We start from the raw sequence: 21,301 nt of genomic DNA, 5'->3' as shown, positions 1-21,301 counted from the left end.
GCAGCCAAACAGTGGTCTCAATCCTCGTATGTCTGTAAAGCTATTTACTGGTCCTAGGCTAACTTTGAGAAAGGTGAAAAAAGTATCCCAGATCAGATGGCAGGTATTATGGAGCAGTGGGATACTGGCAACCCGAACTGCGCTTTCAGATACTACTTCTACAACAAAGTCAGCGACGACTCAGCACCTTTATACCGACCCGGCCCTAACGAAGATCCGAAGAAGTGGGAGGAGGCTCTTTCAAAGAAGCCAGGTCCTGGATTCATTCCAGTGCTCTGCACCGGATTTGCTCAGATGGGTGAGAGAATAAAGACACAGCAACGTAACTTGGCGAACTTCAACGCCCGTCTACACGAAATAAATGGCTCCCTTTCCGCTCTGCTACAGAACCATGATACGAAAATCAGCATCCGGGCGATGGATGCGAAGAGGAAGCATGCGGTGTTAAAGCAGAGGTGTCTTGCGTTAGCTACCAAAGTCCAGGTCTTGAGGAATCGAGGATATGCGATGAGTGGGGATGAGGAGGACTTGAAAGCAAAGTTAATGGCTCTGGATAGAGGTGTCAGTGATCCAGCATTGGGTGCGAGAGCTGAAGAGATCTGGGCGAGAATGATTACTGTGCAAGAACGCGCGAGGTTACTCAAAGGTGAACTTGAGAAGACCGGTACACAAAGTCCGGATGTCCTCGATGAAGAAACCGATAACAAGGCGAAGAAGGTATGCTACTCAGGTCATCAGTCAAGCAGCAGTACTAACTCATCTAGATTTTGGAGGACTACCAAACGCAATTGGCCCACTTAAAAAAGGAGTTGGATAACATCCAGCAAGATTATGTTGAATGGGAGAAGCAGCAGCCTGCCGCTGCGAAGGTCAACGGCCGATGAAGATACCCCAGGTGGAGTTCAACGATTAGAGGAAAAAATGCTAGTCTGCTGGCCTGCAGACATGATGAACTGCAGCATAATGATCTGTACAATACTAAAACGGCTCCATGAGAGGATGTATATATGCCCGACAGTTGGTTGTGGGATTCAGACGAGCCAGTCACTTTGCGTGTGGGGAGCCTTATGGGATCGGGTTCATAGCTGTATGAAGAATGAAATATGTGCCCTCTTCCCAATCAATTCTGGCCATGCAGTAGCGATACCTTAAGTCTGTAGAATTCAGAGTGCTCTCGCTGTACCTTCCTTTACCTTTATACCTCATTGGTAAGGTACCTAGGTACCTATAAGGTAAGGTAGCCTTGTCTCCATCACGTGATTCTAGCCTCGTCGGGAACTTTTCAACTTCGCATAACATTGTCAGGCATTGCCAACTTCCCGACCGGCGAACCAGCACACGTTGGCTTCGAGATGATGCAGAGGCCGCGAAACCGTCAGGGGCGTCCGCCACCGCAGAACGGCAGGGCAAGAGGTCGGGGAGGAGGTGGACACCGCGGTGGTCGTCAAGAGCGGCCGGCTCTCTCTCACAACGTGCCAAGCACCCAGCAAGTCGTCGCTGGGTCCTTCGTGTCTATCGTCTTGAAGATCGACCAGCCGACGGGTCGGGAAGTGCAAGGGATTGTGGCAGACGTCCTGACGAGCGGGAACCACCCACGGGGGATCAAAGTTCGGCTGGTGGATGGCAGGGTTGGCAGGGTGCAGAGAATGGTGACTGAAGACGAAGCAAGAGCTGGGTCAGCGGGATTGAGTGGCCTGGGTCGAAATGGCGAGGTTGTCAACGGCCAGCATATCATCAGTCGTCCTGCTGCTCCTCCAGGGTCACGGATCGCTCTTCGATATCGTGATGTGCGTGAAGAAAAGAGTCAAGAACCCCCTTCCAACTACAGCCTTGGGGACTTCCTTCCATTGGGCCACCCATTGCGAGAAAGCCCGATAACTACATCTTCATTGCTTCCCGAGCCCCTTGATGTGGAATCTACTTCGCAGGTCTGTCCCGTGTGTGGAGAATTCGAAGGTGATGAGGTTGCTGTTTCTCACCACGTGGCCACCCATTTCGACTAAGTCAATTCTTTTTGATATCGAAGATGGGACCAGTTGGCTTCAGAGGCAAAACTCCAAAAGCCTTCTCTACATGATCGGCTCAAGCCTATCTCGATGATAGATTCCCGAGTATAGAAGGGGTGTCCTGAAGTTCTGAACTCCATGACCCAGCATACTCTGGACGACGACGGGCAGGATGCTGACCATCTTTAACTGGATGGGTCAGATGCCCATAGTTGAAGTGGAAGAGCATCAACTTTTCGGTCATCCCACGATCGCACCTTATAACGGGCATCGGGTACGCGGAGTCTTCAAGCCTTCATGGTTATCCATGCATTGATTTTCCGCATATCCTCCCGGGGAAGGCAGGAAAGTATATTTTTCTCAGGAAATAAACAACGAAACAATTGCATCCCATTGGAAGACTTCGCTGCCCATTTGGACTCTACAAGATGACCCGATTCTGGTCTAGTTATATTCCCATCCCATATAATAGACCTAATCAGAATCGATCGAAAAAACAGCAAGGATGGGATACGACGGTAACGAAAGGATGGATGATTTAAGAGCGAATTCGAATAGAAGAATTGATCCTACGATGAACTCTATCCTTGAGGGCTTACCAGTTAATCGTTCGGTTGGCCCTCCCTCACCCAATCCTCGGTCAATTACCGTATTGGGTGAGGGAGGGCATTACGCCAAAACCAGCAATACGCAGCACTACTACCCTTTTACTACTCAATATGGGCCCCAAAAGTGTTCTATAGTACTCGCACATCCGAATTCGAGAGTACCTGCAACTGGTACTACTACCCTAGCAAAACACCTTACGTCCAAACAATGCGTCAACGCATCTACAAGTCGAAGTCAAGGCTTACGAAGACAACTAACGCGGATTACACGCGACCTCCTCCAATCTTCAACTAGTTACCGATGGATCCTCAAACATATCAAAGCACCGCATTGAAAACATCTCCTTTATCACAGAGGGGACCTCATACTATTGGCGGAGCGTTGGGATTGGGGCTACTGTAGCTGGTTCAGAGTGGACAGTGGACTTTGTCAAGAAACAGGCCCTAGAGATAACAGACAACAGGCTAGAGAGGTGACGTCTTTTTCAACCGATACCAACAATACTCAGCCCCGGGTTTGGAAGCTTATTCAGGCTATATCAGAGCTCTCTCACGTCCACTCAATCCCCTGTGATTCTCATGGCCTTCAACTTGTCTTTAAGGACTTACTTTGGCCTACCCTGGATCAACACGGGCAACAGATTGAAACAGATATGGGTGATTTCTTTCGCAACGGGCTGAATACAGTAGTGGGTTTCTTTACCAGCTCTGACAAGCAACTGGCCTATCTGCGAGGTGTCCAAATGAGCACTTTTGGGAAGCACAAAGCTCTGATATCTACTGTACCAAAACGCTGAGGCACTCAATATCACCAGATTCAGTCACTAGGAGGCAGAAACACCGAGATCTTGCGGACGCTACTCCAGACCGTAGAGGTTTTACGGTGTACGAAGACCCTGTTTCCGGACTGCCTTCAAGTCCACAAGACGCCGTTACAACAGATATCCCACAACCACGGCTTTCTACGGACCTACAATCCTCTGAGTTCTACGACCCGAACTTTACGCTACCGTCTGACTCTGAGCTCCGTAATCCATACCAGCTTCACGACCCCCAACTCTCTTCCGAACTCTCTGATCCTTTCTTGACCCCACCAGTCCCAGTTTCTACTCAGCGACTACAGGATCTTAGTAGCGCTAAGTCTAGTCGAAAGAAGAGAAAGGAGGCAAGTGGCAAAGTGGTACAGAAGTATAGGGAGATCTATAGGCACCAGGCCCGGGCTGGGTACAGAAGGCATTCGGGCCAACAGCACGGCTCTACGAGAGCGAGTTCGCGGTGATAGCGAAGGGACTACCAGTCGACCGTAATATGCGTGTGGATAAGGGCGTGTTACTGTCAGACATACAGGCTCACATCCCAGAGGTTACGAAGATTAAAGTCGAGCCCGCAAGGGCCCCTACAGCGAAGTTCACGACGGCCGTGCTACACCTCCGGAGCGCAGAGGCGGCGACGCGCCTGTGTGATCGAGGACTGATCTGGCAAGCCCAGATCTTCAACTGCGAGCCGTATTCGGCCGACCTCCGGATCCGTAGATGCTTCCAGTGCCACCAGTTTGGCCACAGCGGACGGTTATGCAAGAATCAGGCCCGGTGCGGCCACTGCGCGGGAGCGGCACACTAAGGAGATTGAAGAGGATATAAGGAGTGAGAGGAGGATAGTTAATATAAGGGAACAGCGCCTAGCTAAGCCCTGGCGGAACAAATATAAGAGGGTTAATACAGGAGTTACAAATGACTATAAAGCGTGATAATAGCGTTATTCCACAGTTTACGGGTTCAAGACTATAGGATACAGATACTAAGTTATATAGAGATCAACCGCTATAGTCATGATTTTTTTAATATATCAATCATATCAACCTTTTCAATAGGTAGGTAGACTTCAGCTACTTGACGATATACCTAGGACCCTATATTTGCCTAGGTAAGGTATATGACTAGTAGAAATAACTACTTCTATACATGCCGCCACAGTTGTTGAATGCGTTAGGTGGTATAGTAATGGTAGGGATCAGATTTGCGTATTGCTGGTTTTTGCGTATTGCCCTCCTTCAACCGAGGATTGGGTGAGAGTTGGCCAACCGAACGATTCTTGTCTGACAGGAAGATATTTTAAACCAGTTCAGCAATTCCAATCCTTCCTCTCATCAAAAGAGCAAAAGCCAGGACCGCGTAACACATCTTCTATACGAGACATTTTGTTAAGGGAGGCAATCTAAAAAAGAGAAAAAAAAAAGTAAAACTACAACACCGTGGCAGTTGAAGCCAGCTCCTCCAATCCATCGTCTAAAAAACGCCCTGCCATATGCTTCGCTGTAATCGCTGGCATACCATGTTGAATCAGATCAATCCACAAACTCCTTTTGCTAGTAGCTCCATATTGAAAATGTTCTTCTTATCCCGTTATTCATGATCCATGTCGCAAAGCATAGTGATAGCTCGGAAAATGGGGGTTGGGGGGGCTGAAGCACCGTCTTAGACTTCGTCGACGGCATCGACGGGCCCACAGGTACAGAAAAGGTTCATGTCGCCGTATGCTAGAATCTTCATTAGTGGGCGAGATATTTGGAGGGAGAAGAGGACCTACTATCATCTAATCTCGTAACGCTAGGCCAGAATTTCTTCTCCTTCAACCAAGGTAATGGGTACGCAGCCTGCTCACGGGTGTATGGACGATCCCACTCTCCAATCAGTAAATCCTTCTGGGAGTGTGGTGCCATCTTCAAGATATTGTTTTCTCGGGGAGCCTTTCCTTCTTCAACAGCCCGGATCTCCTCTCGGATCGAGATCAAGGCATTGATAAAGCGATCCAGCTCTTCTTTGCTCTCGGATTCGGTGGGCTCGATCATGAGAGTGTTAGCTACTGGCCAACTCATAGTTGGGGCATGGAAACCGTAGTCTTGAAGGCGCTTTGCGATGTCAATGGCTTCAATACCAGAAGTTTCTTTGAAGCCTCGAACATCCAGGATGAATTCGTGAGCACAGCGAGAGTTGACGTTGGTATATAGGATAGGATAGTGGGGACGAAGTCGGGACATGATATAGTTGGCATTCAAGAGCGTGATCTTCGTGGCATGTGTCAAGCCTCGACCGCCTGAGAGAGTTAGCAGGAATACAAAAAAGGAGCGCTATGCTTACCCATCATCTTGATGTAAGACCAGCTGATCGGTAGGATGCTTGCGCTTCCCCATGGAGCACCGCTCACAGGTGCGATGGCCTTCTCACCGCCTGTTGCAACGAGCGGATGCCCTGGCAGGAAAGGTGCCAAATGAGACTTTACACCAATTGGACCAACACCAGGACCACCGCCACCATGGGGGATACAGAAAGTCTTGTGAAGGTTGAGATGGCAGACATCGGCTCCAATCTCACCCGGAGAGCAAAGACCGATTTGGGCGTTCATATTTGCACCATCCATGTACACCTGGCCACCATGTTGATGAACGATATCGATCGCAGCCTTGACCTCGGGCTCAAAAACACCAAAGGTGCTAGGATAAGTAATCATGATGGCGCCAAGCTCTTCACTGTATTTCTCACACTTTGACTTCAGATCCGCTATGTCTAGGTTACCCGTCTTCGTATCGCATTTGATAGTGACGACGCGCATGCCGGCCATGGCAGCAGAAGCTGGGTTTGTACCGTGAGCAGACACTGGGATCAAGCAAATATCGCGCTTCTTGCCAGGCTGCTGCTCCTGGTACTTTCGAATAACACGAAGTCCAGTAAATTCACCTTGGGCACCGGAATTTGGTTGCAAAGAAACTGCATCAAATCCAGTAATTTTAGCCAGATCTGCCTCCAATTCGTCAAACATCATCTTGTAGCCAGTGGCTTGGTCAGGCGGTGCGAATGGATGAATAGATGAGAATTCTGGCCACGTTATAGGAGCCATCTCGGTTGTAGCGTTGAGCTTCATGGTGCAAGATCCCAAGGGGATCATGGAGTGGGTCAGGGACAGGTCTTTCGACTGGAGATGGTGGATATAGCGAAGCAGCTCAGTCTCAGAATGATGAGAGTTGAACACGGGATGGGTGAGATACTCCGAGGTTCTCTTTAACGCAGCAGGGATGGGCAGCGTCCCATTCCCGGGTAGGGATGCGATGATCTGATCGATCTTGATTTCTTTGGCGGATTTTGCGAACTTCTTGAATATTGAAAGGATGTCGTGAAGGTCCTCAATATCGACGGTCTCATCAATGGTTATACCCAGGCGACTGTCGTCAAATTTCCTCAAGTTGATCTTGTATGTGTCGAGGGCGTGTGCCAGGACCTCATCTGATTTCCCCTGACCAACATTAACGACAACGGTATCGAAGAGTACTCTTCCATCTTCGCCCTTTCCTCTGCTGCCGGTCTCGAACCCAAGAGTTCTAAGGCCTTCCTCGATAATCCTGGCGCCATTGATAGCTCTCTCAGCAATATTCTTGAGACCTTGCGGACCGTGGTAGATGGCATAGAACGCACTCATGTTCGCCAACAGTGCTTGTGCTGTACAGACATTGCTAGTAGCCTTCTCTCGTCGAATATGCTGCTCTCTGGTTTGCAAGGCCAACCGCATAGCTCGGTCGCCCAGTCTATCTTTCGAAACTCCAATAAGACGCCCCGGAATCTTTCTCTTGTGCTTGTCGCTAACAGCAAAGAAAGCCGCATGAGGTCCTCCGTATCCAAAAGGTACACCAAATCGCTGAGCGTTTCCGAAGGCAATATCAGCGCCAAACTCGCCAGGTGGAGTCAGAACGGTCAAGGCTAGGAGATCTGTAGCAACGCTGAAGGTAGCACCTTGCTCGTGAATAATGTCAGCCAGGCCCTTGAAATCCTCAACACCACCTTCAGTATCGGGATATTGGACTAGAACTCCAACCAAGTCGCTGCCGAGTTCCTTAATCCGCTTTCCCCCATCTGCGAGAACGTCGCCAACTTCAATCCTGATACCGAATCCATCGGCCCGGCTTTGGAGAACAGCCCTGGTTTGTGGGTGGACCAGGTGGCTGACGAAGTAGGTCTTATTCTTATTCTTCTGTCTTGGGGTTGGAAGCGCGTTCAGGGACAAGGTCATTGCCTCAGCAGCAGCTGTAGGCTCGTCAAGCAACGAGGCATTGGAGATTGGTAACGCCGTTAAGTCAGAGACCAGTGTCTGAAAGTTCAGCAGCGACTCCAGTCGTCCTTGACTGATCTCTGGCTGGTATGGAGTATAACTTGTATACCACCCAGGCCCCTCCAAGACGTTTCTCTTGATGACCTCAGGTACTCTAGTTCCCGCATACCCGCATCCAATGTAGCTTCGCGCAATGGTGTTCTTCGAAGCAATTGACTTCAGTCTCGCCAGCAATTGTGACTCGGTATATCCTTCCTCCCCTCCAGATCTCGCCGCGTCGATTTCGAGGTCCTTCGATGACAGGATGTCGCTCGGGAGAACTTGCTGGACGAACTCATCCAGGCTCTTGACAGGCGGATCCAAAGCCTTCAGCATCTGTTCGGTAGCATCCGAGGTAGGCCCAATATGGCGTCTGGCAAACGTATCGAGAGGGAGATAAGCCCCGCGTGAGACTTCTGCCGTGGGTGAGCTGTTGGACTCATCACTGGCAGAGCTTGTGTAGAAGGTCCGTCTCAGTTGAGAGCCTGCAACAGATCGCGCGCTTTGCCGGCCAACCCATGGTCGTGAGAGCTGGGAGGGTCGTCCTGCCGAGCTTCTGGATTGTGCGAGCAGTCGCCCGAATTGCGCCCGGCAAAGACTTGAAGTCGCCATGGAGTCGGATGCTTGAGCTCAACGATTGAGGCAAAAGTGGGTAGAAAAGAGGGTTCAAAGCGAATGTTTATGGAGTTGTTCTTGCTCGTGGGGGGGGCTGGGATTCTGATAAGGCTGAACGAGTCAACAACCCCTCATGGCGGTGCCGGGAAGGCTTCGATTTGGTGTCTAAAGGAGTCGAATGAATGATATGTCCTGAATCCCAGAGCTCCGGCAGATATTTAGGACTGACTGAGAAAACTCTTTCCCATTAGCTGAAGATACAAGAATGGGGGAGGTATAACTTTCTTCACATGCTCGCCTGGACGGCTCCGCTAAATATAAATCTCTGGGCCAAAAGATTTTGGGATTTTTGGCGAGACCAGACCAACAACCATCTCTTCCCCGTGAATATCCGCACCCGTCCATCCCTTCACCCGCCCGCATACAACACCGCAATCATGTTCGGAGGACGTATGTACATCATTCCTGACGGGAAAGCTCTTGCTGATCTAGACTTGCAGCTCCACCACAACTCAGCGCCGAAGAGCTCAAGGCTCAGGAAGCCGAAGCCACCCTCACCGTCCAGAGAATCATCGTTGGATCTATCCTTCTCTATCTCTGTAAGATATCCTCCCTACATCTTGGACGCTCTGGAAACGTCAGACTGACGGTTGATGATGCAGCACCATTCGCGATCGATGCAGCAAAAAAGCTTTTTTAAGGGTCGAGGATGATCCTGGCATCAATCACCGTACGCTCACGATACTACCAAGGTAGAGCTGTTGTAACATAATGGGTCGAGGGACTGTAATGGGTTGATGGCGGAGTTTATGATGCATACGGGAGTCTGGCTAGACTGGTCGACATAATCACTGTACAATCTAGAAATCACACATCCATCGACTATACCCAGAACATGTCGCCATCAAGTGCCTTGCTACCTATCCTAGTATCCGGGCTTCAGCTGTGGCGTGTGGTTTTGAGTTGAAACAGTGCGAAAAGAGTTGAGAGAGACAATTCAGAGCATGTTTCCGGTGTCTGAGGAATGCCTAAAATGCTTCGAACCCCTATTCCCTCCCGTGGTCTTCAGTCTTCAAAAGTGTTCTAGGATTCGATTATTTCATTGAAACTTGAAGTTTTACCTCTACTTCTCACCCGTATCAATTAGATAGATGGATTGATAATTGGGACTAGGAGGAAAGCAATGGGTACTTTGGGTAGGTAGGTATCTAGGAAATAGGGGTAGAATCGCATCACTTCTCACATTGAACGACAGAATCGTGCTAATCTGCCGAGACTTTTGCATTACTCTCTAAACGAAATCATTCACTATATATCGGTCTATAGCACCATTTAATGCAACGCCCTACCCTTCACGCTTGCAGCTCAAGCAAAGCTCTTGACCTCGCCCTCCTTAATCTTGCCCGCAGCCTCTAATCTCTTGATCTCCTCAGCCCAAACAGCCTTAATCTCACTCGACACCTTCAGGCCGTTCAACTTGCCTGCCAACGCTGCAATCTCATCAGCATCCACCTTACCCTGCACGATCTCCACGTCACTCAGCACTGCATCAATGACCTTCGCATCGGGCTCTCCTTCAACAAAGTAGTTCGCGTCCTTGACACTGCCCTTCAGCACACGCCTGTTCTTCTTAACGGCGGCCTTCGCTGCTTCTTTAGCCTTCTTGCCTAGCTCTTTCTCTGCCTTGGCCTTCTCCTCTGCTTCCTTAGCAGCCTTCTCTGCCGCCTCCTTAGCCGCCTTTGCCTCCTCCGCTGCCTTCTTTTCAGCCGCCTCCCTTTCTAAGCGCTTCTTGTTCTTAGCCGCATTGGCTTCTTGACGGAATCGCTTGATACGTTCATCACCCGCCATGGCATCATCGACTAATTTTCTCAGACGAGCGGAATCCTCGGTCTTCTTCTTCTTACGGGCATTGTTGTTCTTGCGCTCCATGTGACGCTTTTGATCACGATTCTCGTTGTCGTCGGGAACATCCTCGTCTTGATATTCGAATGAGCGCCATGAGTCGAAGTTATAGAAGAAGTTGTAGAAGGCATCGACTTCCTCCTTTGTGCTGTTCTCATCTCCGAACTTGGGAACCGGCTGGATGCGAGAGAAACGGCCTTCGGCTTTGAATACGTTGCCCCAGAGTTTATAGAACTTGTCGCCCTTGGCTTGCTTCTTGGTGGGGGGTTCGACATCTGCGTGTTCGTCGACAGAGTCATATTGACGACGCTTGACGGGGTCGAGAAGAATTTCAGTGGCCTTCTGAATGCACTTGAAGAAACTGTCATCCTCGGTGCTACCGGCGGCAGCTTTCTTGTCTGGATGATGGCGGAGGACTTTCTTGCGGTGAGCACGCTTGATCTGTTCTTCGGTGGCCTTGTATCGGTACTTTGATAGACCGAGGACAGCGTAGTGATCTTGGCTCTGAAATAGCATTAGCATGATTCAAAAGAGAAGAGAGGGGCATAAACCTACCTTCCAATCCTTGGCATCCCGCGACAGCATCATTGGGTCCTCGGGCTCGCTGATCTCTCCATCATCTTCGTCTTCGACCTTCTTGGCATTTACTTGAGCTTGGATCCTGTCATCTTCCGAGAAGGTACGCTTGTGACGGGCACGGCGAGCGTGAGCAAGGAAGTGAGGTCCAACAGGCTCAATGCTGCGTTGAGTTGCAGCTGAGAGACTTCCAAGAGCCTTGAAATCCTTCTCTGCTGACCAGCCCTCTGGAAGGACTGGCAGGGGAAGAGACACTTCAGTGTAAGTAGCCATTGTAACTGACCTCGTGGAGGTGATAAGCTACGAATTGACCTTGGTCTCGCAGTGATTGACCTGGGGAGCGAAGAATCCGACCTTCGAGAAAAAAGTTCCAACTGGGCGGCGGCGCGCGCGGCTAAACACCGGATAGCCTAAGCTTGATAAAGACTAGTGGATATTGCACCTGACTACACCGAAAATCGTGGAAGACGACTGGTCCCTTGTCTCGATTTGACTTGACTAGGAGTCGATATACAACATAACGACTACAAGAACATACAATACAATAAACAGCTGCACGCTCTTGCTCTCTAATTTGCTTCCTCCTTTTCCCTTGACTTCTGGGCATTCTATCTCTTTGGTCGGCTGTCCCCTGGTCTCCGCACGCCAGTTCAACCTCCCCCCGTGTCGCCAGGTACGTGTTCCTCTTTCGTCTACCTCTGTCTTGCTTGCCGATTCGCATTCTTCTAGTCTCGCTTTACGGTTATCTGGACTGTTTGGGCGATTGTCAGTCAGTTCTGTAGCAGGAATTTCGAAAATGCGCCCTTTACCTCTTCAATCCTTCTTCTTCAAAGTTGCAGAAACTCTCTGTCACTTCCCTCTAGTCCCACATTTGCTTCATCTCTCGTTCTGTTTTCACTATCTCGTCTATCCTCTTCAGGCGGGGGGGCCACTTCTGCTTTGCCGGTTTGGGTTCCTGGATGGGTTCCTGGACGGCTACGCCGTCGCTAGGGGTTTTCTCCGACCCCAGACGGAGCATCATGGCTTTTTGTATTATCTCGTCCGTGTTCATCCCAGGGCCATATACGTGAAATTCGTATCCTCGTCTTTTGATAATATCGATATCTGTGGCAGTCTCGGACCTAGTATCCTCTGCCTTCTCTGTCTTTCCAGCCTCTGACTTGGTTCCCATCCTCCTGCTGTGGACGACATCAGACGAATAGACGAAACTTCTCACTGCGATTATCTCGTTTGGGGCATTCATTGTCGAATATTCTTGAAGATTAAAGGTGTCCTCCCGGTCTGGGCCCACAGTGGTGCTACTTGGAGACTCGGAGAGGGGGCGATAGATGACTGTTTGCTTTTCGGTGATTGAGGAAGTTTCCGAATACCCAATTTCAGCACCACGCAGTTTTCGAGCCAGGTCGGCATTGGAGTCCGTAGCGGACTGGTTGGACGACATGTTGTTTATGTTTTTTTGAGCAGTGGTTATTCTGACAGTAAATCGAGAACCAAGTCGGATCAAAGCTTTTCGATAGTTGCAAGTGCTGTGGTTGTTCAAGTTTCTTGTGTTGTAGTGACTTTATCAAGATACTCTGTGAAACTGGAAAAGAAGAAAGGAAAATTGTGAAGAAGACGGGCTGACCTACGGTTCAAATACCTAGAAATCGACCTCCCAGTCCGGACCCAAATCGACTCTCAGTTGAAATCCAAATCGATATCTCAGTTCAAATCTAAATCATGGCCTTACAAGCCTACAGGCACCTCCTTCGCTCGACTCGCATAGCCTTTGCCGGTTCGTCCCGTTCTCCCTCTAGTCCTATGCCAGGCACCTACTAACACCTTGATGGCACCAGGCGACGCACCAGTCCTCCACGCAGCACGTGCCGAAGCCCGTAATGGTTTCCGTCAGAACGCAGCCCTGTCTGCCGGCTCCCCTGAACTGGCCGAGGCAGTCAAGCATGCTGAGGAGGTAGCACAAATCCTCAGACATAATGTCGTGCAGGGAAAGAAGGAGGGCGAGGATCTGTACAGTGAGTACCTCAAAAATTTCATCTTAGCGACACCATCATGGCATGATATCATGTGGCATAGGGCTGATTGTAGTCAATAGAATTGAAAATACATGAACATACGGAGCGGGGCGATAACGATACGGTCAAGATGCCGAATGGAAAATCGGTTGTGATCGATGGCAAGACCTGCGCGGATCGATGATACCAGAACGCTAGGCGATGAGAATTGTAGGATAGGTGTATATTCGGTATAGAGAGGGACATCAGTTGTCACGTTGTATCATATCTATAGACAAAAGTGCTTGGGTATGACCTCTTGAGGTCGTCTTTTGTACTCATGGTTGCTGTACTATACTACAAACATACCAAGGCATCGCAATGCCATAATTCCCCTTTTTGACCACCTTACTCCAAACTCCACGCAGTTCAACGCCGTCCTAATTCCCAGCAAGACTGGCATACTGTACGTCGCCCTGGCCGGGCGGAGGCGCAACCGCAGCCATGTTCGCCAGATCATCTTTCGGCGGCGCCTCGATATATCCCGCATCATTTCTGCCCTCGACTGCTCGACTTGGGCCCGAGTCCGCAAACGCGGATCGTCCTTCTCTTCCAGTTGCTGATCTTTCTTCCTTATCCATCGTTCCAATAGGTCTCGGTCTTCCCCATTGCACTCGCAATGGGCACCCGGCAATCACCGCCCTCCCTTGTAGCGCTGCAGCCGCAGCTTCAGCACCCTCTCTCGTAGCATAGTTGATGAATGCGCAGTGTGACATGTGTGAGCACACCAGCGATCGCAGCTTTCCGTACGGGGTAAAGAACTCTCGTATCTTGTACTCGGGCAAGTCATCCTCGACACCGGTGATGAATAACGACGTGATAGACTTGTCGGCAGGTGGCAGAATATCCTGAGGACCAGGAGGTAATTGCGCTGCGCTAGGGAATGCTCTCCCCCCTCGTGCTCCACCTCTGCTGCCGCGTCCCACGCCCCTTGCTGACCCCTGCCCACGGCTATCTCGTGTTCGTATCGGACCCGGACCACCCGCCGTCAACGCATTCGAGTTCGCATTCGCATTCCCATTCCCATTCCCATTCCCTTCGGCGCCCTCACCCTCCGCGGGTCCAATCCTCCTCTGTTTCTTGAAGTAAGGCTGGCTATTCGCCAATCTCCGGAGCAGTTCTCTAGCTTTCTCATCCGTCTTTTCGTAGTTCTCTACCTCGCCTCTTCCCTCTTCAATCTCCTTCTCGTGCTCCTGCGCATAGTATTCTCGGTTCACTGCGCTCTGCGGACCAGGCGCCACCATCTTCAGCGCTGCGTCTCGGACTACAATCGGCAAGCCGAAGGAAAGATCGAGCATGCAACATTGGCAGCAATTTTTGAGACGCGCGCAGGTAAGGCAGATATTTGTGTGCTTCGAGCGCGACGTCCTGTCCGCTTTCCAGGTAAAGACTGTAAAAGGACGTGTACATATCTTGCCTGGGCTATATGTTAGCACTGGAAATGGAGATGCGCCGGGGTCTGGGACCGCTTACATTCTGCGCCATGATCGTTCTTCAGCATTTGGACGTAGGGATTGTCGGGGAGGCAGTTCTCACAGACTGAGGGGAAATCGGTGGTCTCCCAACCGGAGCGGTTGAGATCTTGTTTGATTTGAGGAGGCATGGTCAAGATGTTCAGCGCGGTGCCGGCAGACTGGGGACAAAGAAGTCTGCGCAGGGATATAGTCCTCTCTCTCCCGTGCGTGTCCTAGAGTGCGGAGCCGAGAGCGAGGGCGATGGAGGTCAACGTCGTGATATGATATGATATGATATGATATGATTGATACTCTACTTCAGACTTTTGATGTAAGCTTTACCTATCGCCTCCGCCAGGTTTCACGTGACAGAGAGGGCCCTCACCTAATATCACCTAGTGGCCCACTAGGCGGGGCACGCCTTACCCAAAGGGGCATGTTCCTGAGTTTTCGTATTCGGGTTGGGCCATCCCTGAACCATTTCCATTTCCCTGGACTCTGGAGATCTGGACGCTCGAGATAAATGCGCGCCCAATTCCTCAAGACTCCCTCAACTCAATCAACTCAATCAACTTCCCCAGTCAATTTCCCTCCCTCAATCCTCTTTCTCTTCCTCTTCCTCCTTCTCTCCCTTGACCCTCTCTCCTCACACAATGGCTCCCATCCAGCTTGAGCAAGAAGACCACTCCCGAGATGCTGCTTTTAACAAGGCTATGCACAAGGACTCGGCCAATGCTGAGGGAGGTTTCAGGGCCATGTTGAAGAAGGACAAGGCAGCACAAAAGGCCGCTGTGGACGAGTACTTCAAGCACTGGGACAACAAGACCGCAAAGGACGAGACTGAGGCGGACAGGGAGGTATGGTGGTTTTGCTCTCTCGTCCACAAGTCATTGTGCTAATCTCCCCCCTTTCAGGCTCGAAAAGCAGAATACGCTACCCTCACAAGACAGCAAGTCACGTCCATGAATAACACGTTTGAGTCGCGCACCTCTAACAGACCTCAGTTACTACAACCTTGGAACGGATCTCTACGAGTACGGTTGGGGCCAATCCTTCCACTTCTGCCGCTTCGCATATGGTGAACCCTTCTACCAGGCCATCGCCCGCCACGAGCACTACCTAGCCGCCAAGATTGGCATCAAAGACGGCGACAAGGTCCTTGACGTTGGCTGTGGTGTTGGAGGACCGGCCAGAGAGATTGCAAAATTCAGCGGCGCCCACATCACCGGGCTGAATAACAACGACTACCAAATCGAGCGCGCTACTCGATATGCAGCGAAGGAGGGTCTCTCAGACCAGTTGAAGTTTGTTAAGGGTGATTTCATGGTCTGTCTCCTGTTGCGTACATCTCTTCGGCCTTTGAATAAGGCTCTAACATGGTCCAGCAAATGTCCTTCCCGGATAACACCTTCGACTGCGTCTACGCCATCGAGGCCACTGTGCACGCCCCCTCGCTGGAGGGCGTCTACAGCCAGATCTACCGCGTGCTCAAGCCCGGCGGCGTCTTTGGCGTCTACGAGTGGCTCATGACCGACAAGTACGACAACAACAACGAGTACCACCGCGAGATCCGTCTCGGCATCGAGCAGGGCGACGGCATCTCCAACATGGTGACCATCTCCGAGGGCATCGCCGCCATCAAAGCCGCCGGCTTCGAGCTCGAGCTGCACGAGGACCTGGCCAAGCGCCCGGACCCCACCCCCTGGTACTACCCTCTCGCGGGCGACTTCAAGTACATGGGCTCCATCTACGACTTCCTCACCATCGCCCGCATGACCAAGGTCGGCCGCGGTATCGCCCACCGCTTCGTCGGCCTCCTGGAAAAGGTCGGACTCGCTCCCGGCGGCACCCAGAAGACCGCCGACAGCTTAGCCCGCGCCGCCGACTGCCTGGTCGCCGGCGGGAAAGAGGACCTCTTCACCCCGATGTACCTAATGGTTGCGCGGAAACCGCTGAATCCCAAAGCATGAGCGAAGAAGACTGGGAAACAGGGGTTCTTGAATTGGTTTTACTCTTTTTGTCTTGTCTTGTCTTATCTTGTGTTAATGATGTATAATTGAATTGACCCCCCCGAGGAGGCACCGCGGCCCTAGACGGCGAAGCAAATGTGTGGGGTTTTTTTTTATGTTAGTTAATCGATATATGTATGGTAGGCATCCTAGCGGAATTTCTCTCTGGTCGTTAGGGATTAGATAAATATTCAGGGGATGCAAGCAAGTATCTGAATGCTGGGAGATTCGTAGGGTAGTTGGAAGGGAGAGAGCAGGGAAAAATCGGCTTTTTAATAATCATACCATCCCATACCTTACCTTACCTTACAGTAGTAATACCATCTCACATAGGTATAACGTAGCATCACAAAAATATGAACAGAAACATTAAATTCTTATAAAGTCCGTATTTGAAAAATAAAAAAAAGGGGGGTATCTCTGGTTTGAATCCTTAATAACTCTCTCTCTCTCTCTCTCTCTCTCTCTCTCTCTCTCTCTCTCTCTCTGTCCCACTACCCCCTTAGGGACATGGACATCTTGGATGTGAGTAGGACCTGCTGCTCCTCATCTCTCTCGCTCGCTCTGGGTATCCATTCATCCATCCATCCATCCATCCATCTCCTCCACAACTCTATGTATGTATGTATGTATGTGTGTATGTGTGTACGTGGGGTCCAGACCAGGCCAAGAATCGCCATCTCCTGAAAAAAAAAAAAAAGGTCCCCCTTCTTCTTCTTCTTCTTCTTCTTCTTCTTCTTCTTCCTCCTCTCCTCTATGGATGGCTGGATGGAGGGATGATGGTGTTTCAGGGCGCGAGGTCGGCTGGGCAGTTCTCTTTTTATTTGGGGGGGGGTTGGGCTGCTTGCCCTTCTTTTTCTTTTGTTCTTGTTACCCATCGTTTACTTGATGTAGAAAGTGGATGGATGGATGGATGGTGTTTTCTGGAGTTCTAGCCAAATTCTAATCCCGCTCGCAGGACAAAGGGAAAAACGTCAAGATATGTATGTATGTGTGAGTGGACCCGTAATGCCTCTCCTGGGCCTGGTCCTGTAATGCGTTCCCTTCCGTTCCAGTTTGTTGACGCCGAACCTTGATCACTGTGCGCTACTTTTATTATCCCCTGAAATAACCATCCGATTTTTATTTCCTTTTTGGATTTTGAGAGTGCGTTGAATGATGAATGATGAGGGGGAAGTTGGCTCTTTGTGTGTACTGCGCCCACCAAACAAACATGTGTAATATCTTAAGAAGCAAACAGGCAGATCCCATGTTTATCGTATGTAGACTTTTCCCACCAACGCACTGTACAGAATGAAAAGGGGACAAAAACGTTTTGGAGACTGTGGTGAGCTGAGAGGAATATGGACTGAGAGGTAGCGGAGTTGGTTTGAGTGCAGGAAGGAGTTGGAGGGCGTATTATATCCTCCCAATCGGCCTCCCGAAATTAAGACTGGGCTTCAGTCGCAGCGGCGGCGCATCATCGTCCGCGTCCGCATTGTCCTTCTCGATGACCTCCTCGTCGCTCAGCCTACTCGCAGCACTCTCCGTACTCGGACTCGTGCCTTCGCTCTTCTTGACCTCGTCCAATTTCTCAACCAATTGCGCGAGGAATAGATCATCTTTCCCCATGTCGTTCGTCAGTCCCAGCGGTCCAGTGAGCTCTTTATCTTCGTCTTCCTCCTGTATACCGTCGCCTGCGACAGCAGAAGGTTGGTGCGACTGCACGCTCTCGCTATCGACCTGCGTCGGTGTCACACCTCCGCTCTCTTCCAGAAGGCCAGAGAACCTCGATAGGGAATGGTTTGGGGTGTGGCCGGCATGCATAGTCAAGCGCTGTGTCTCCGGCTGCAACATCAAGCCTTCGACATCCGGTACCCGTCGCCCATTCGGGCTCAGACTGCTCTCCTTGGGTGCAGGGTTTTCGTTCTCCTTCACGTCTCGTCCGGGAGGCTTGATATTGGGGCTTAGTTTGGAGGGTGAATCGGTTTGCGGTGAGAGGATCTTGGCTGCGAATTTCGGAGATAGGGCGGAGGTGCGGATGGAGACTCCTTCGAGATCGGGTTGGATATGGGAGATGTCAATGGAATCGGCAGGGGTTTCTGGGATGGTTTCCAGCTCGCTCATTGACGTTTGGGGGCTCTGCACTCCGAAGTCTGACGGTGTAAGTTCCTTGGAGGTAACCCGGATGGGATTCTCTCTCGCCGCAAACATAGTGTCAACTCGTAGTGCCGTGACCTCAGATTGCTCGAACGTTCGGGAGGGGTTGCGGGACGCCGGGGCGTAAAAGGGACTCCCATCAGCATTACGTCCCGATTCCTGCGGCACTGCAGGTCTTGATGATGGACTGCCCGAACTGCCTGTCACGCTCACAGCGTTCGAACCCGGACTCGTAAAGCTCAAGGCCCCTTGCTGACCATGTCCACTCGGCCGTCCCCTCTGAGGTAGAGACGACGAGAGAAACGGCGTTCCCGCTGCCCTCTTCTCCAACTCGGCCTCCAGCTCCGCAATCCTTGCTTTCAAGATGTCCCGCTCTTTATCCCAAAGAGCCCTCTCCTCGGCCATCACCTCCTCTGCCCGTGCTCTATCGGCCAACATATGTGCTTTCTCACCCTCACTCTGGCACCTCAATTTACTGGCATATGCCCGCCAATCGTCCACCAGGGCCGCGGGGTTCTCGTCCGCACTCGCGCTCCGGGTCTTGGGTGGGGAGAGCGGTCTCTCCAGGCCTGGAGGCGAGCGTAACGAATGCACGTAGGGTTTCGGTACTGGGGAAGTGCGGCTACCAGAGCCGGTCGGGGAGATGTGATCGGGGACGCTGCAAGGGATTTGCGATGGGGAGACCGCTGGAGGGGGAGATGGAACCGCGCCGGATGGGAGGAAGGAGTCGGATGGTTGCTTCGACATGACCGCGCTGGTCGTCGGGTGTAAGAAGTGAGGGGCGGGGGCCCTAGTCGCAACGGCCCAGCAGTGGGCGAGTTCAATGGAGGAGATGGACGAGATGGACGAGATAGACGCAGTAGAATCGTAGAATGGACAAAAGGTGCGATGGCACGCGACAGTGGCACAGCGATCTGTCCTGTAAGTCTCTCGACGATCGAGTCTGGGGTTCAGCGATGGTGTTTGCGGGCGGGATGCAAGGGCACGCAGGGTGTAGAACGGGTCAGTGCTCGGCCATCGTTGGCAGTCGAGGTGTTGGCAACATGTAGGATGTATTGGTTGGAGAGAACGGACAGGTGAAGTTGAATAGAGTTGATAGAGTTGAGAGCGAGGTGAGTGAGGTGTGAGGTAGGTGTATGGGGAAGTGGAGGGAGTTGGAGAGTTCGAGTTCACAGGTGGCAGAGCACACTGCCCAAATGCAGAACCAGAGACACGCTGAAACACTGCAAGATGGGTCTTTTGGCTCTTTAGGATTGGGGGAGGATTGTGATTTGAGAAGATTGAGGATTGAGGATTGAGGATTGAGAGTTGAGAGTTGAGAGTTGAGAGTTGAGAGTTGGGATTGGGATTCACCTCTTGAGAGACATACCGTGGATTCACAGGAACGGCCCGTTTCCAGCAAGGGAATATCAAGAGAAGGGCGCCAATCAGCGTGTCAGTTACCTTTTACCGTCTTTGCCCTTGAGTCTCTTATGCCTCTTTGAATCTCCTCTTGTGAAATCCGTCGAATAGGGGCTTCTTCCCTCTCCCCTTGTCGCGATCCTTGTCGGTGGCCTTGTCATGTCCTTGCGTGTCCCTCTCAAAGTCTCAACTGCTTGGCTGGCCATCCCCCTGAACACACGTCGCGCCCAATCCTTGCCAATGCATCTCCGAGGTACTGTACATGTTACAGAGCAAACCACATCATCATGAGGCTGTCTTCCTTCTGCGAAAACAATAATAGGGGCCACGACACAACGTGGTCCCGTACATGAGAATGCGCACTCAGGGGTCTCTCACAGCGTAACCACGTACTTCCAATGGGCTTGAACCGCCCACCCATACTGGCGCCTTGAGTCCTGGACACGTTCAGTATCACCGGATCTCTCCAGAGTTCGTGGACATTTTGTGTGTTTTCTTGGGCTTCAAATTTGGAATGTCGGAGAAGGACTTCGATCAGGCAGGAAAGGAGGTTCGTCGTCGTATGCTGCTGCTGCCTCGACAGATACTACTGTATATATTGCAATATCAACTTGAGACTATGGCTTTCATGTACAGTATCATCAAATCCAAAAGCATCATTCAGCAAAAACCCCCCCCGACTATCACAATGGGAGTCCTCTACTTTCTCGACGACCTTGGCAACGCCCTGCTCTGCCGCCCCATGTCAAAAGCCCATAAATTCCGCTTCCTCAACTTCTTTGACGACATGGGCATCTTCTTCGTGTGCAAACCGATGGGGTATCTCTACCGCTTCGCTGAGGTTCTTGTCGGCTGACTCGAGAGTCATAGATACATCGATTCCGAGTGGCCCGTCGAAGGCGTGGTCTTGATGATGCGGGATCTGCTGGGGAAGTGATACGGCAAAGGCGATTTGGATTTCCGCTTTCGATTCAGGATGTAGGGGTTATGGACTTTCCGGGCTTCTGGTTAGCTCCCAGGATGAGCCTCATAAATCGACAGTGGCTCATCCATGACCGTGCTATCGAATTGGACGGGGAAAACTATTGTGTACGAAGAGCCCGGCAGAGGCCAGAAGCTGCGAGGAGACATTCAGGCAATCATGGAAACTGTCGTGTGCGATCAGTTCTGGCTGAGTGGTTAGGGGGGGGGAGGGGCAGTGGCTCGCTCGATGAATAGACTGGAAGACTGATATTGAATGTTTGCGAATTCTGTATTGTATTATGTGTAATGGAATTGGCTCTAAACTATGGATAGAGAGTATTCTACTCGCGCATCTTTCACTTGAGGCTTGAGGTTGAGTGGCTTGTATGAATCCCAATGGCCCCGCTGGTGTTGTTTTTTTTGGGGGGGGGGGGGGGTAAA

General features: G+C 51.1%; 12 protein-coding genes across 12 annotated transcripts; 7 read left to right on the top strand and 5 right to left on the bottom strand.

The window, feature by feature from the left end:
* The first annotated feature begins 100 nt into the window (after positions 1 to 100).
* M430DRAFT_35700 (hypothetical protein) lies at positions 101 to 1,044 on the top strand. The gene is made up of 2 exons (XM_024866793.1): positions 101 to 717; positions 765 to 1,044. Exons 1-2 carry the CDS (start codon positions 109 to 111, stop codon positions 882 to 884), a joined length of 729 nt encoding a protein of 242 aa, XP_024719425.1. The 5' UTR covers positions 101 to 108; the 3' UTR covers positions 885 to 1,044.
* A 308-nt stretch (positions 1,045 to 1,352) lies between these two features.
* M430DRAFT_20148 (hypothetical protein) lies at positions 1,353 to 2,003 on the top strand (the record flags this gene model as incomplete). Its single annotated transcript, XM_024864233.1, has 1 exon — positions 1,353 to 2,003. The coding sequence occupies one exon, from the start codon at positions 1,353 to 1,355 to the stop codon at positions 2,001 to 2,003; it is 651 nt and encodes a 216-aa protein (XP_024719424.1).
* A 1,264-nt stretch (positions 2,004 to 3,267) lies between these two features.
* M430DRAFT_20147 (hypothetical protein) lies at positions 3,268 to 4,234 on the top strand (the record flags this gene model as incomplete). Its single annotated transcript, XM_024864232.1, has 3 exons — positions 3,268 to 3,396; positions 3,450 to 3,794; positions 3,848 to 4,234. 3 exons carry the CDS (start codon positions 3,268 to 3,270, stop codon positions 4,232 to 4,234), a joined length of 861 nt encoding a protein of 286 aa, XP_024719423.1.
* Positions 4,235 to 5,088: 854 nt separating this feature from the next.
* On the bottom strand, positions 5,089 to 8,362 carry M430DRAFT_51495 (hypothetical protein; the record flags this gene model as incomplete). The annotated part of the gene is made up of 3 exons (XM_024868227.1): positions 5,089 to 5,150; positions 5,201 to 5,707; positions 5,752 to 8,362. The coding sequence occupies 3 exons, from the start codon at positions 8,360 to 8,362 to the stop codon at positions 5,089 to 5,091; spliced, it is 3,180 nt and encodes a 1,059-aa protein (XP_024719422.1).
* A 440-nt stretch (positions 8,363 to 8,802) lies between these two features.
* M430DRAFT_20145 (hypothetical protein) lies at positions 8,803 to 9,065 on the top strand (the record flags this gene model as incomplete). The annotated part of the gene is made up of 2 exons (XM_024864231.1): positions 8,803 to 8,815; positions 8,866 to 9,065. The coding sequence occupies 2 exons, from the start codon at positions 8,803 to 8,805 to the stop codon at positions 9,063 to 9,065; spliced, it is 213 nt and encodes a 70-aa protein (XP_024719421.1).
* A 648-nt stretch (positions 9,066 to 9,713) lies between these two features.
* Positions 9,714 to 11,174, bottom strand: M430DRAFT_43130 (hypothetical protein). Its single transcript, XM_024867596.1, has 2 exons — positions 10,823 to 11,174; positions 9,714 to 10,771 (listed from the first exon to the last, which is right to left on the bottom strand). Exons 1-2 carry the CDS (start codon positions 11,114 to 11,116, stop codon positions 9,731 to 9,733), a joined length of 1,335 nt encoding a protein of 444 aa, XP_024719420.1. The 5' UTR covers positions 11,117 to 11,174; the 3' UTR covers positions 9,714 to 9,730.
* Positions 11,175 to 11,702: 528 nt separating this feature from the next.
* Positions 11,703 to 12,284, bottom strand: M430DRAFT_20143 (hypothetical protein; the record flags this gene model as incomplete). The annotated part of the gene is made up of 1 exon (XM_024864230.1): positions 11,703 to 12,284. The coding sequence occupies one exon, from the start codon at positions 12,282 to 12,284 to the stop codon at positions 11,703 to 11,705; it is 582 nt and encodes a 193-aa protein (XP_024719419.1).
* A 278-nt stretch (positions 12,285 to 12,562) lies between these two features.
* M430DRAFT_51493 (hypothetical protein) lies at positions 12,563 to 13,039 on the top strand (the record flags this gene model as incomplete). Its single annotated transcript, XM_024868226.1, has 3 exons — positions 12,563 to 12,617; positions 12,679 to 12,855; positions 12,936 to 13,039. The coding sequence occupies 3 exons, from the start codon at positions 12,563 to 12,565 to the stop codon at positions 13,037 to 13,039; spliced, it is 336 nt and encodes a 111-aa protein (XP_024719418.1).
* Positions 13,040 to 13,274: 235 nt separating this feature from the next.
* On the bottom strand, positions 13,275 to 14,497 carry M430DRAFT_104085 (hypothetical protein; the record flags this gene model as incomplete). The annotated part of the gene is made up of 2 exons (XM_024860904.1): positions 13,275 to 14,311; positions 14,368 to 14,497. The coding sequence occupies 2 exons, from the start codon at positions 14,495 to 14,497 to the stop codon at positions 13,275 to 13,277; spliced, it is 1,167 nt and encodes a 388-aa protein (XP_024719417.1).
* Positions 14,498 to 15,001: 504 nt separating this feature from the next.
* Positions 15,002 to 16,318, top strand: M430DRAFT_51491 (hypothetical protein; the record flags this gene model as incomplete). The annotated part of the gene is made up of 4 exons (XM_024868225.1): positions 15,002 to 15,205; positions 15,263 to 15,297; positions 15,353 to 15,674; positions 15,734 to 16,318. The coding sequence occupies 4 exons, from the start codon at positions 15,002 to 15,004 to the stop codon at positions 16,316 to 16,318; spliced, it is 1,146 nt and encodes a 381-aa protein (XP_024719416.1).
* Positions 16,319 to 17,292: 974 nt separating this feature from the next.
* M430DRAFT_59534 (hypothetical protein) lies at positions 17,293 to 20,714 on the bottom strand. Its single transcript, XM_024868803.1, has 3 exons — positions 20,291 to 20,714; positions 19,947 to 20,153; positions 17,293 to 19,719 (listed from the first exon to the last, which is right to left on the bottom strand). Exons 1-3 carry the CDS (start codon positions 20,316 to 20,318, stop codon positions 17,756 to 17,758), a joined length of 2,199 nt encoding a protein of 732 aa, XP_024719415.1. The 5' UTR covers positions 20,319 to 20,714; the 3' UTR covers positions 17,293 to 17,755.
* M430DRAFT_35697 (hypothetical protein) lies at positions 20,545 to 21,178 on the top strand. The gene is made up of 2 exons (XM_024866792.1): positions 20,545 to 20,716; positions 20,768 to 21,178. The coding sequence occupies exons 1-2, from the start codon at positions 20,586 to 20,588 to the stop codon at positions 20,832 to 20,834; spliced, it is 198 nt and encodes a 65-aa protein (XP_024719414.1). The 5' UTR covers positions 20,545 to 20,585; the 3' UTR covers positions 20,835 to 21,178.
* Positions 21,179 to 21,301: the final 123 nt, after the last annotated feature.

Source organism: Amorphotheca resinae, assembly GCF_003019875.1.
Source record: "Amorphotheca resinae ATCC 22711 unplaced genomic scaffold M430scaffold_8, whole genome shotgun sequence".
Taxonomy (NCBI): domain Eukaryota; kingdom Fungi; phylum Ascomycota; class Leotiomycetes; order Helotiales; family Amorphothecaceae; genus Amorphotheca; species Amorphotheca resinae.
This window is presented reverse-complemented; position numbering and strand designations above follow the sequence as displayed.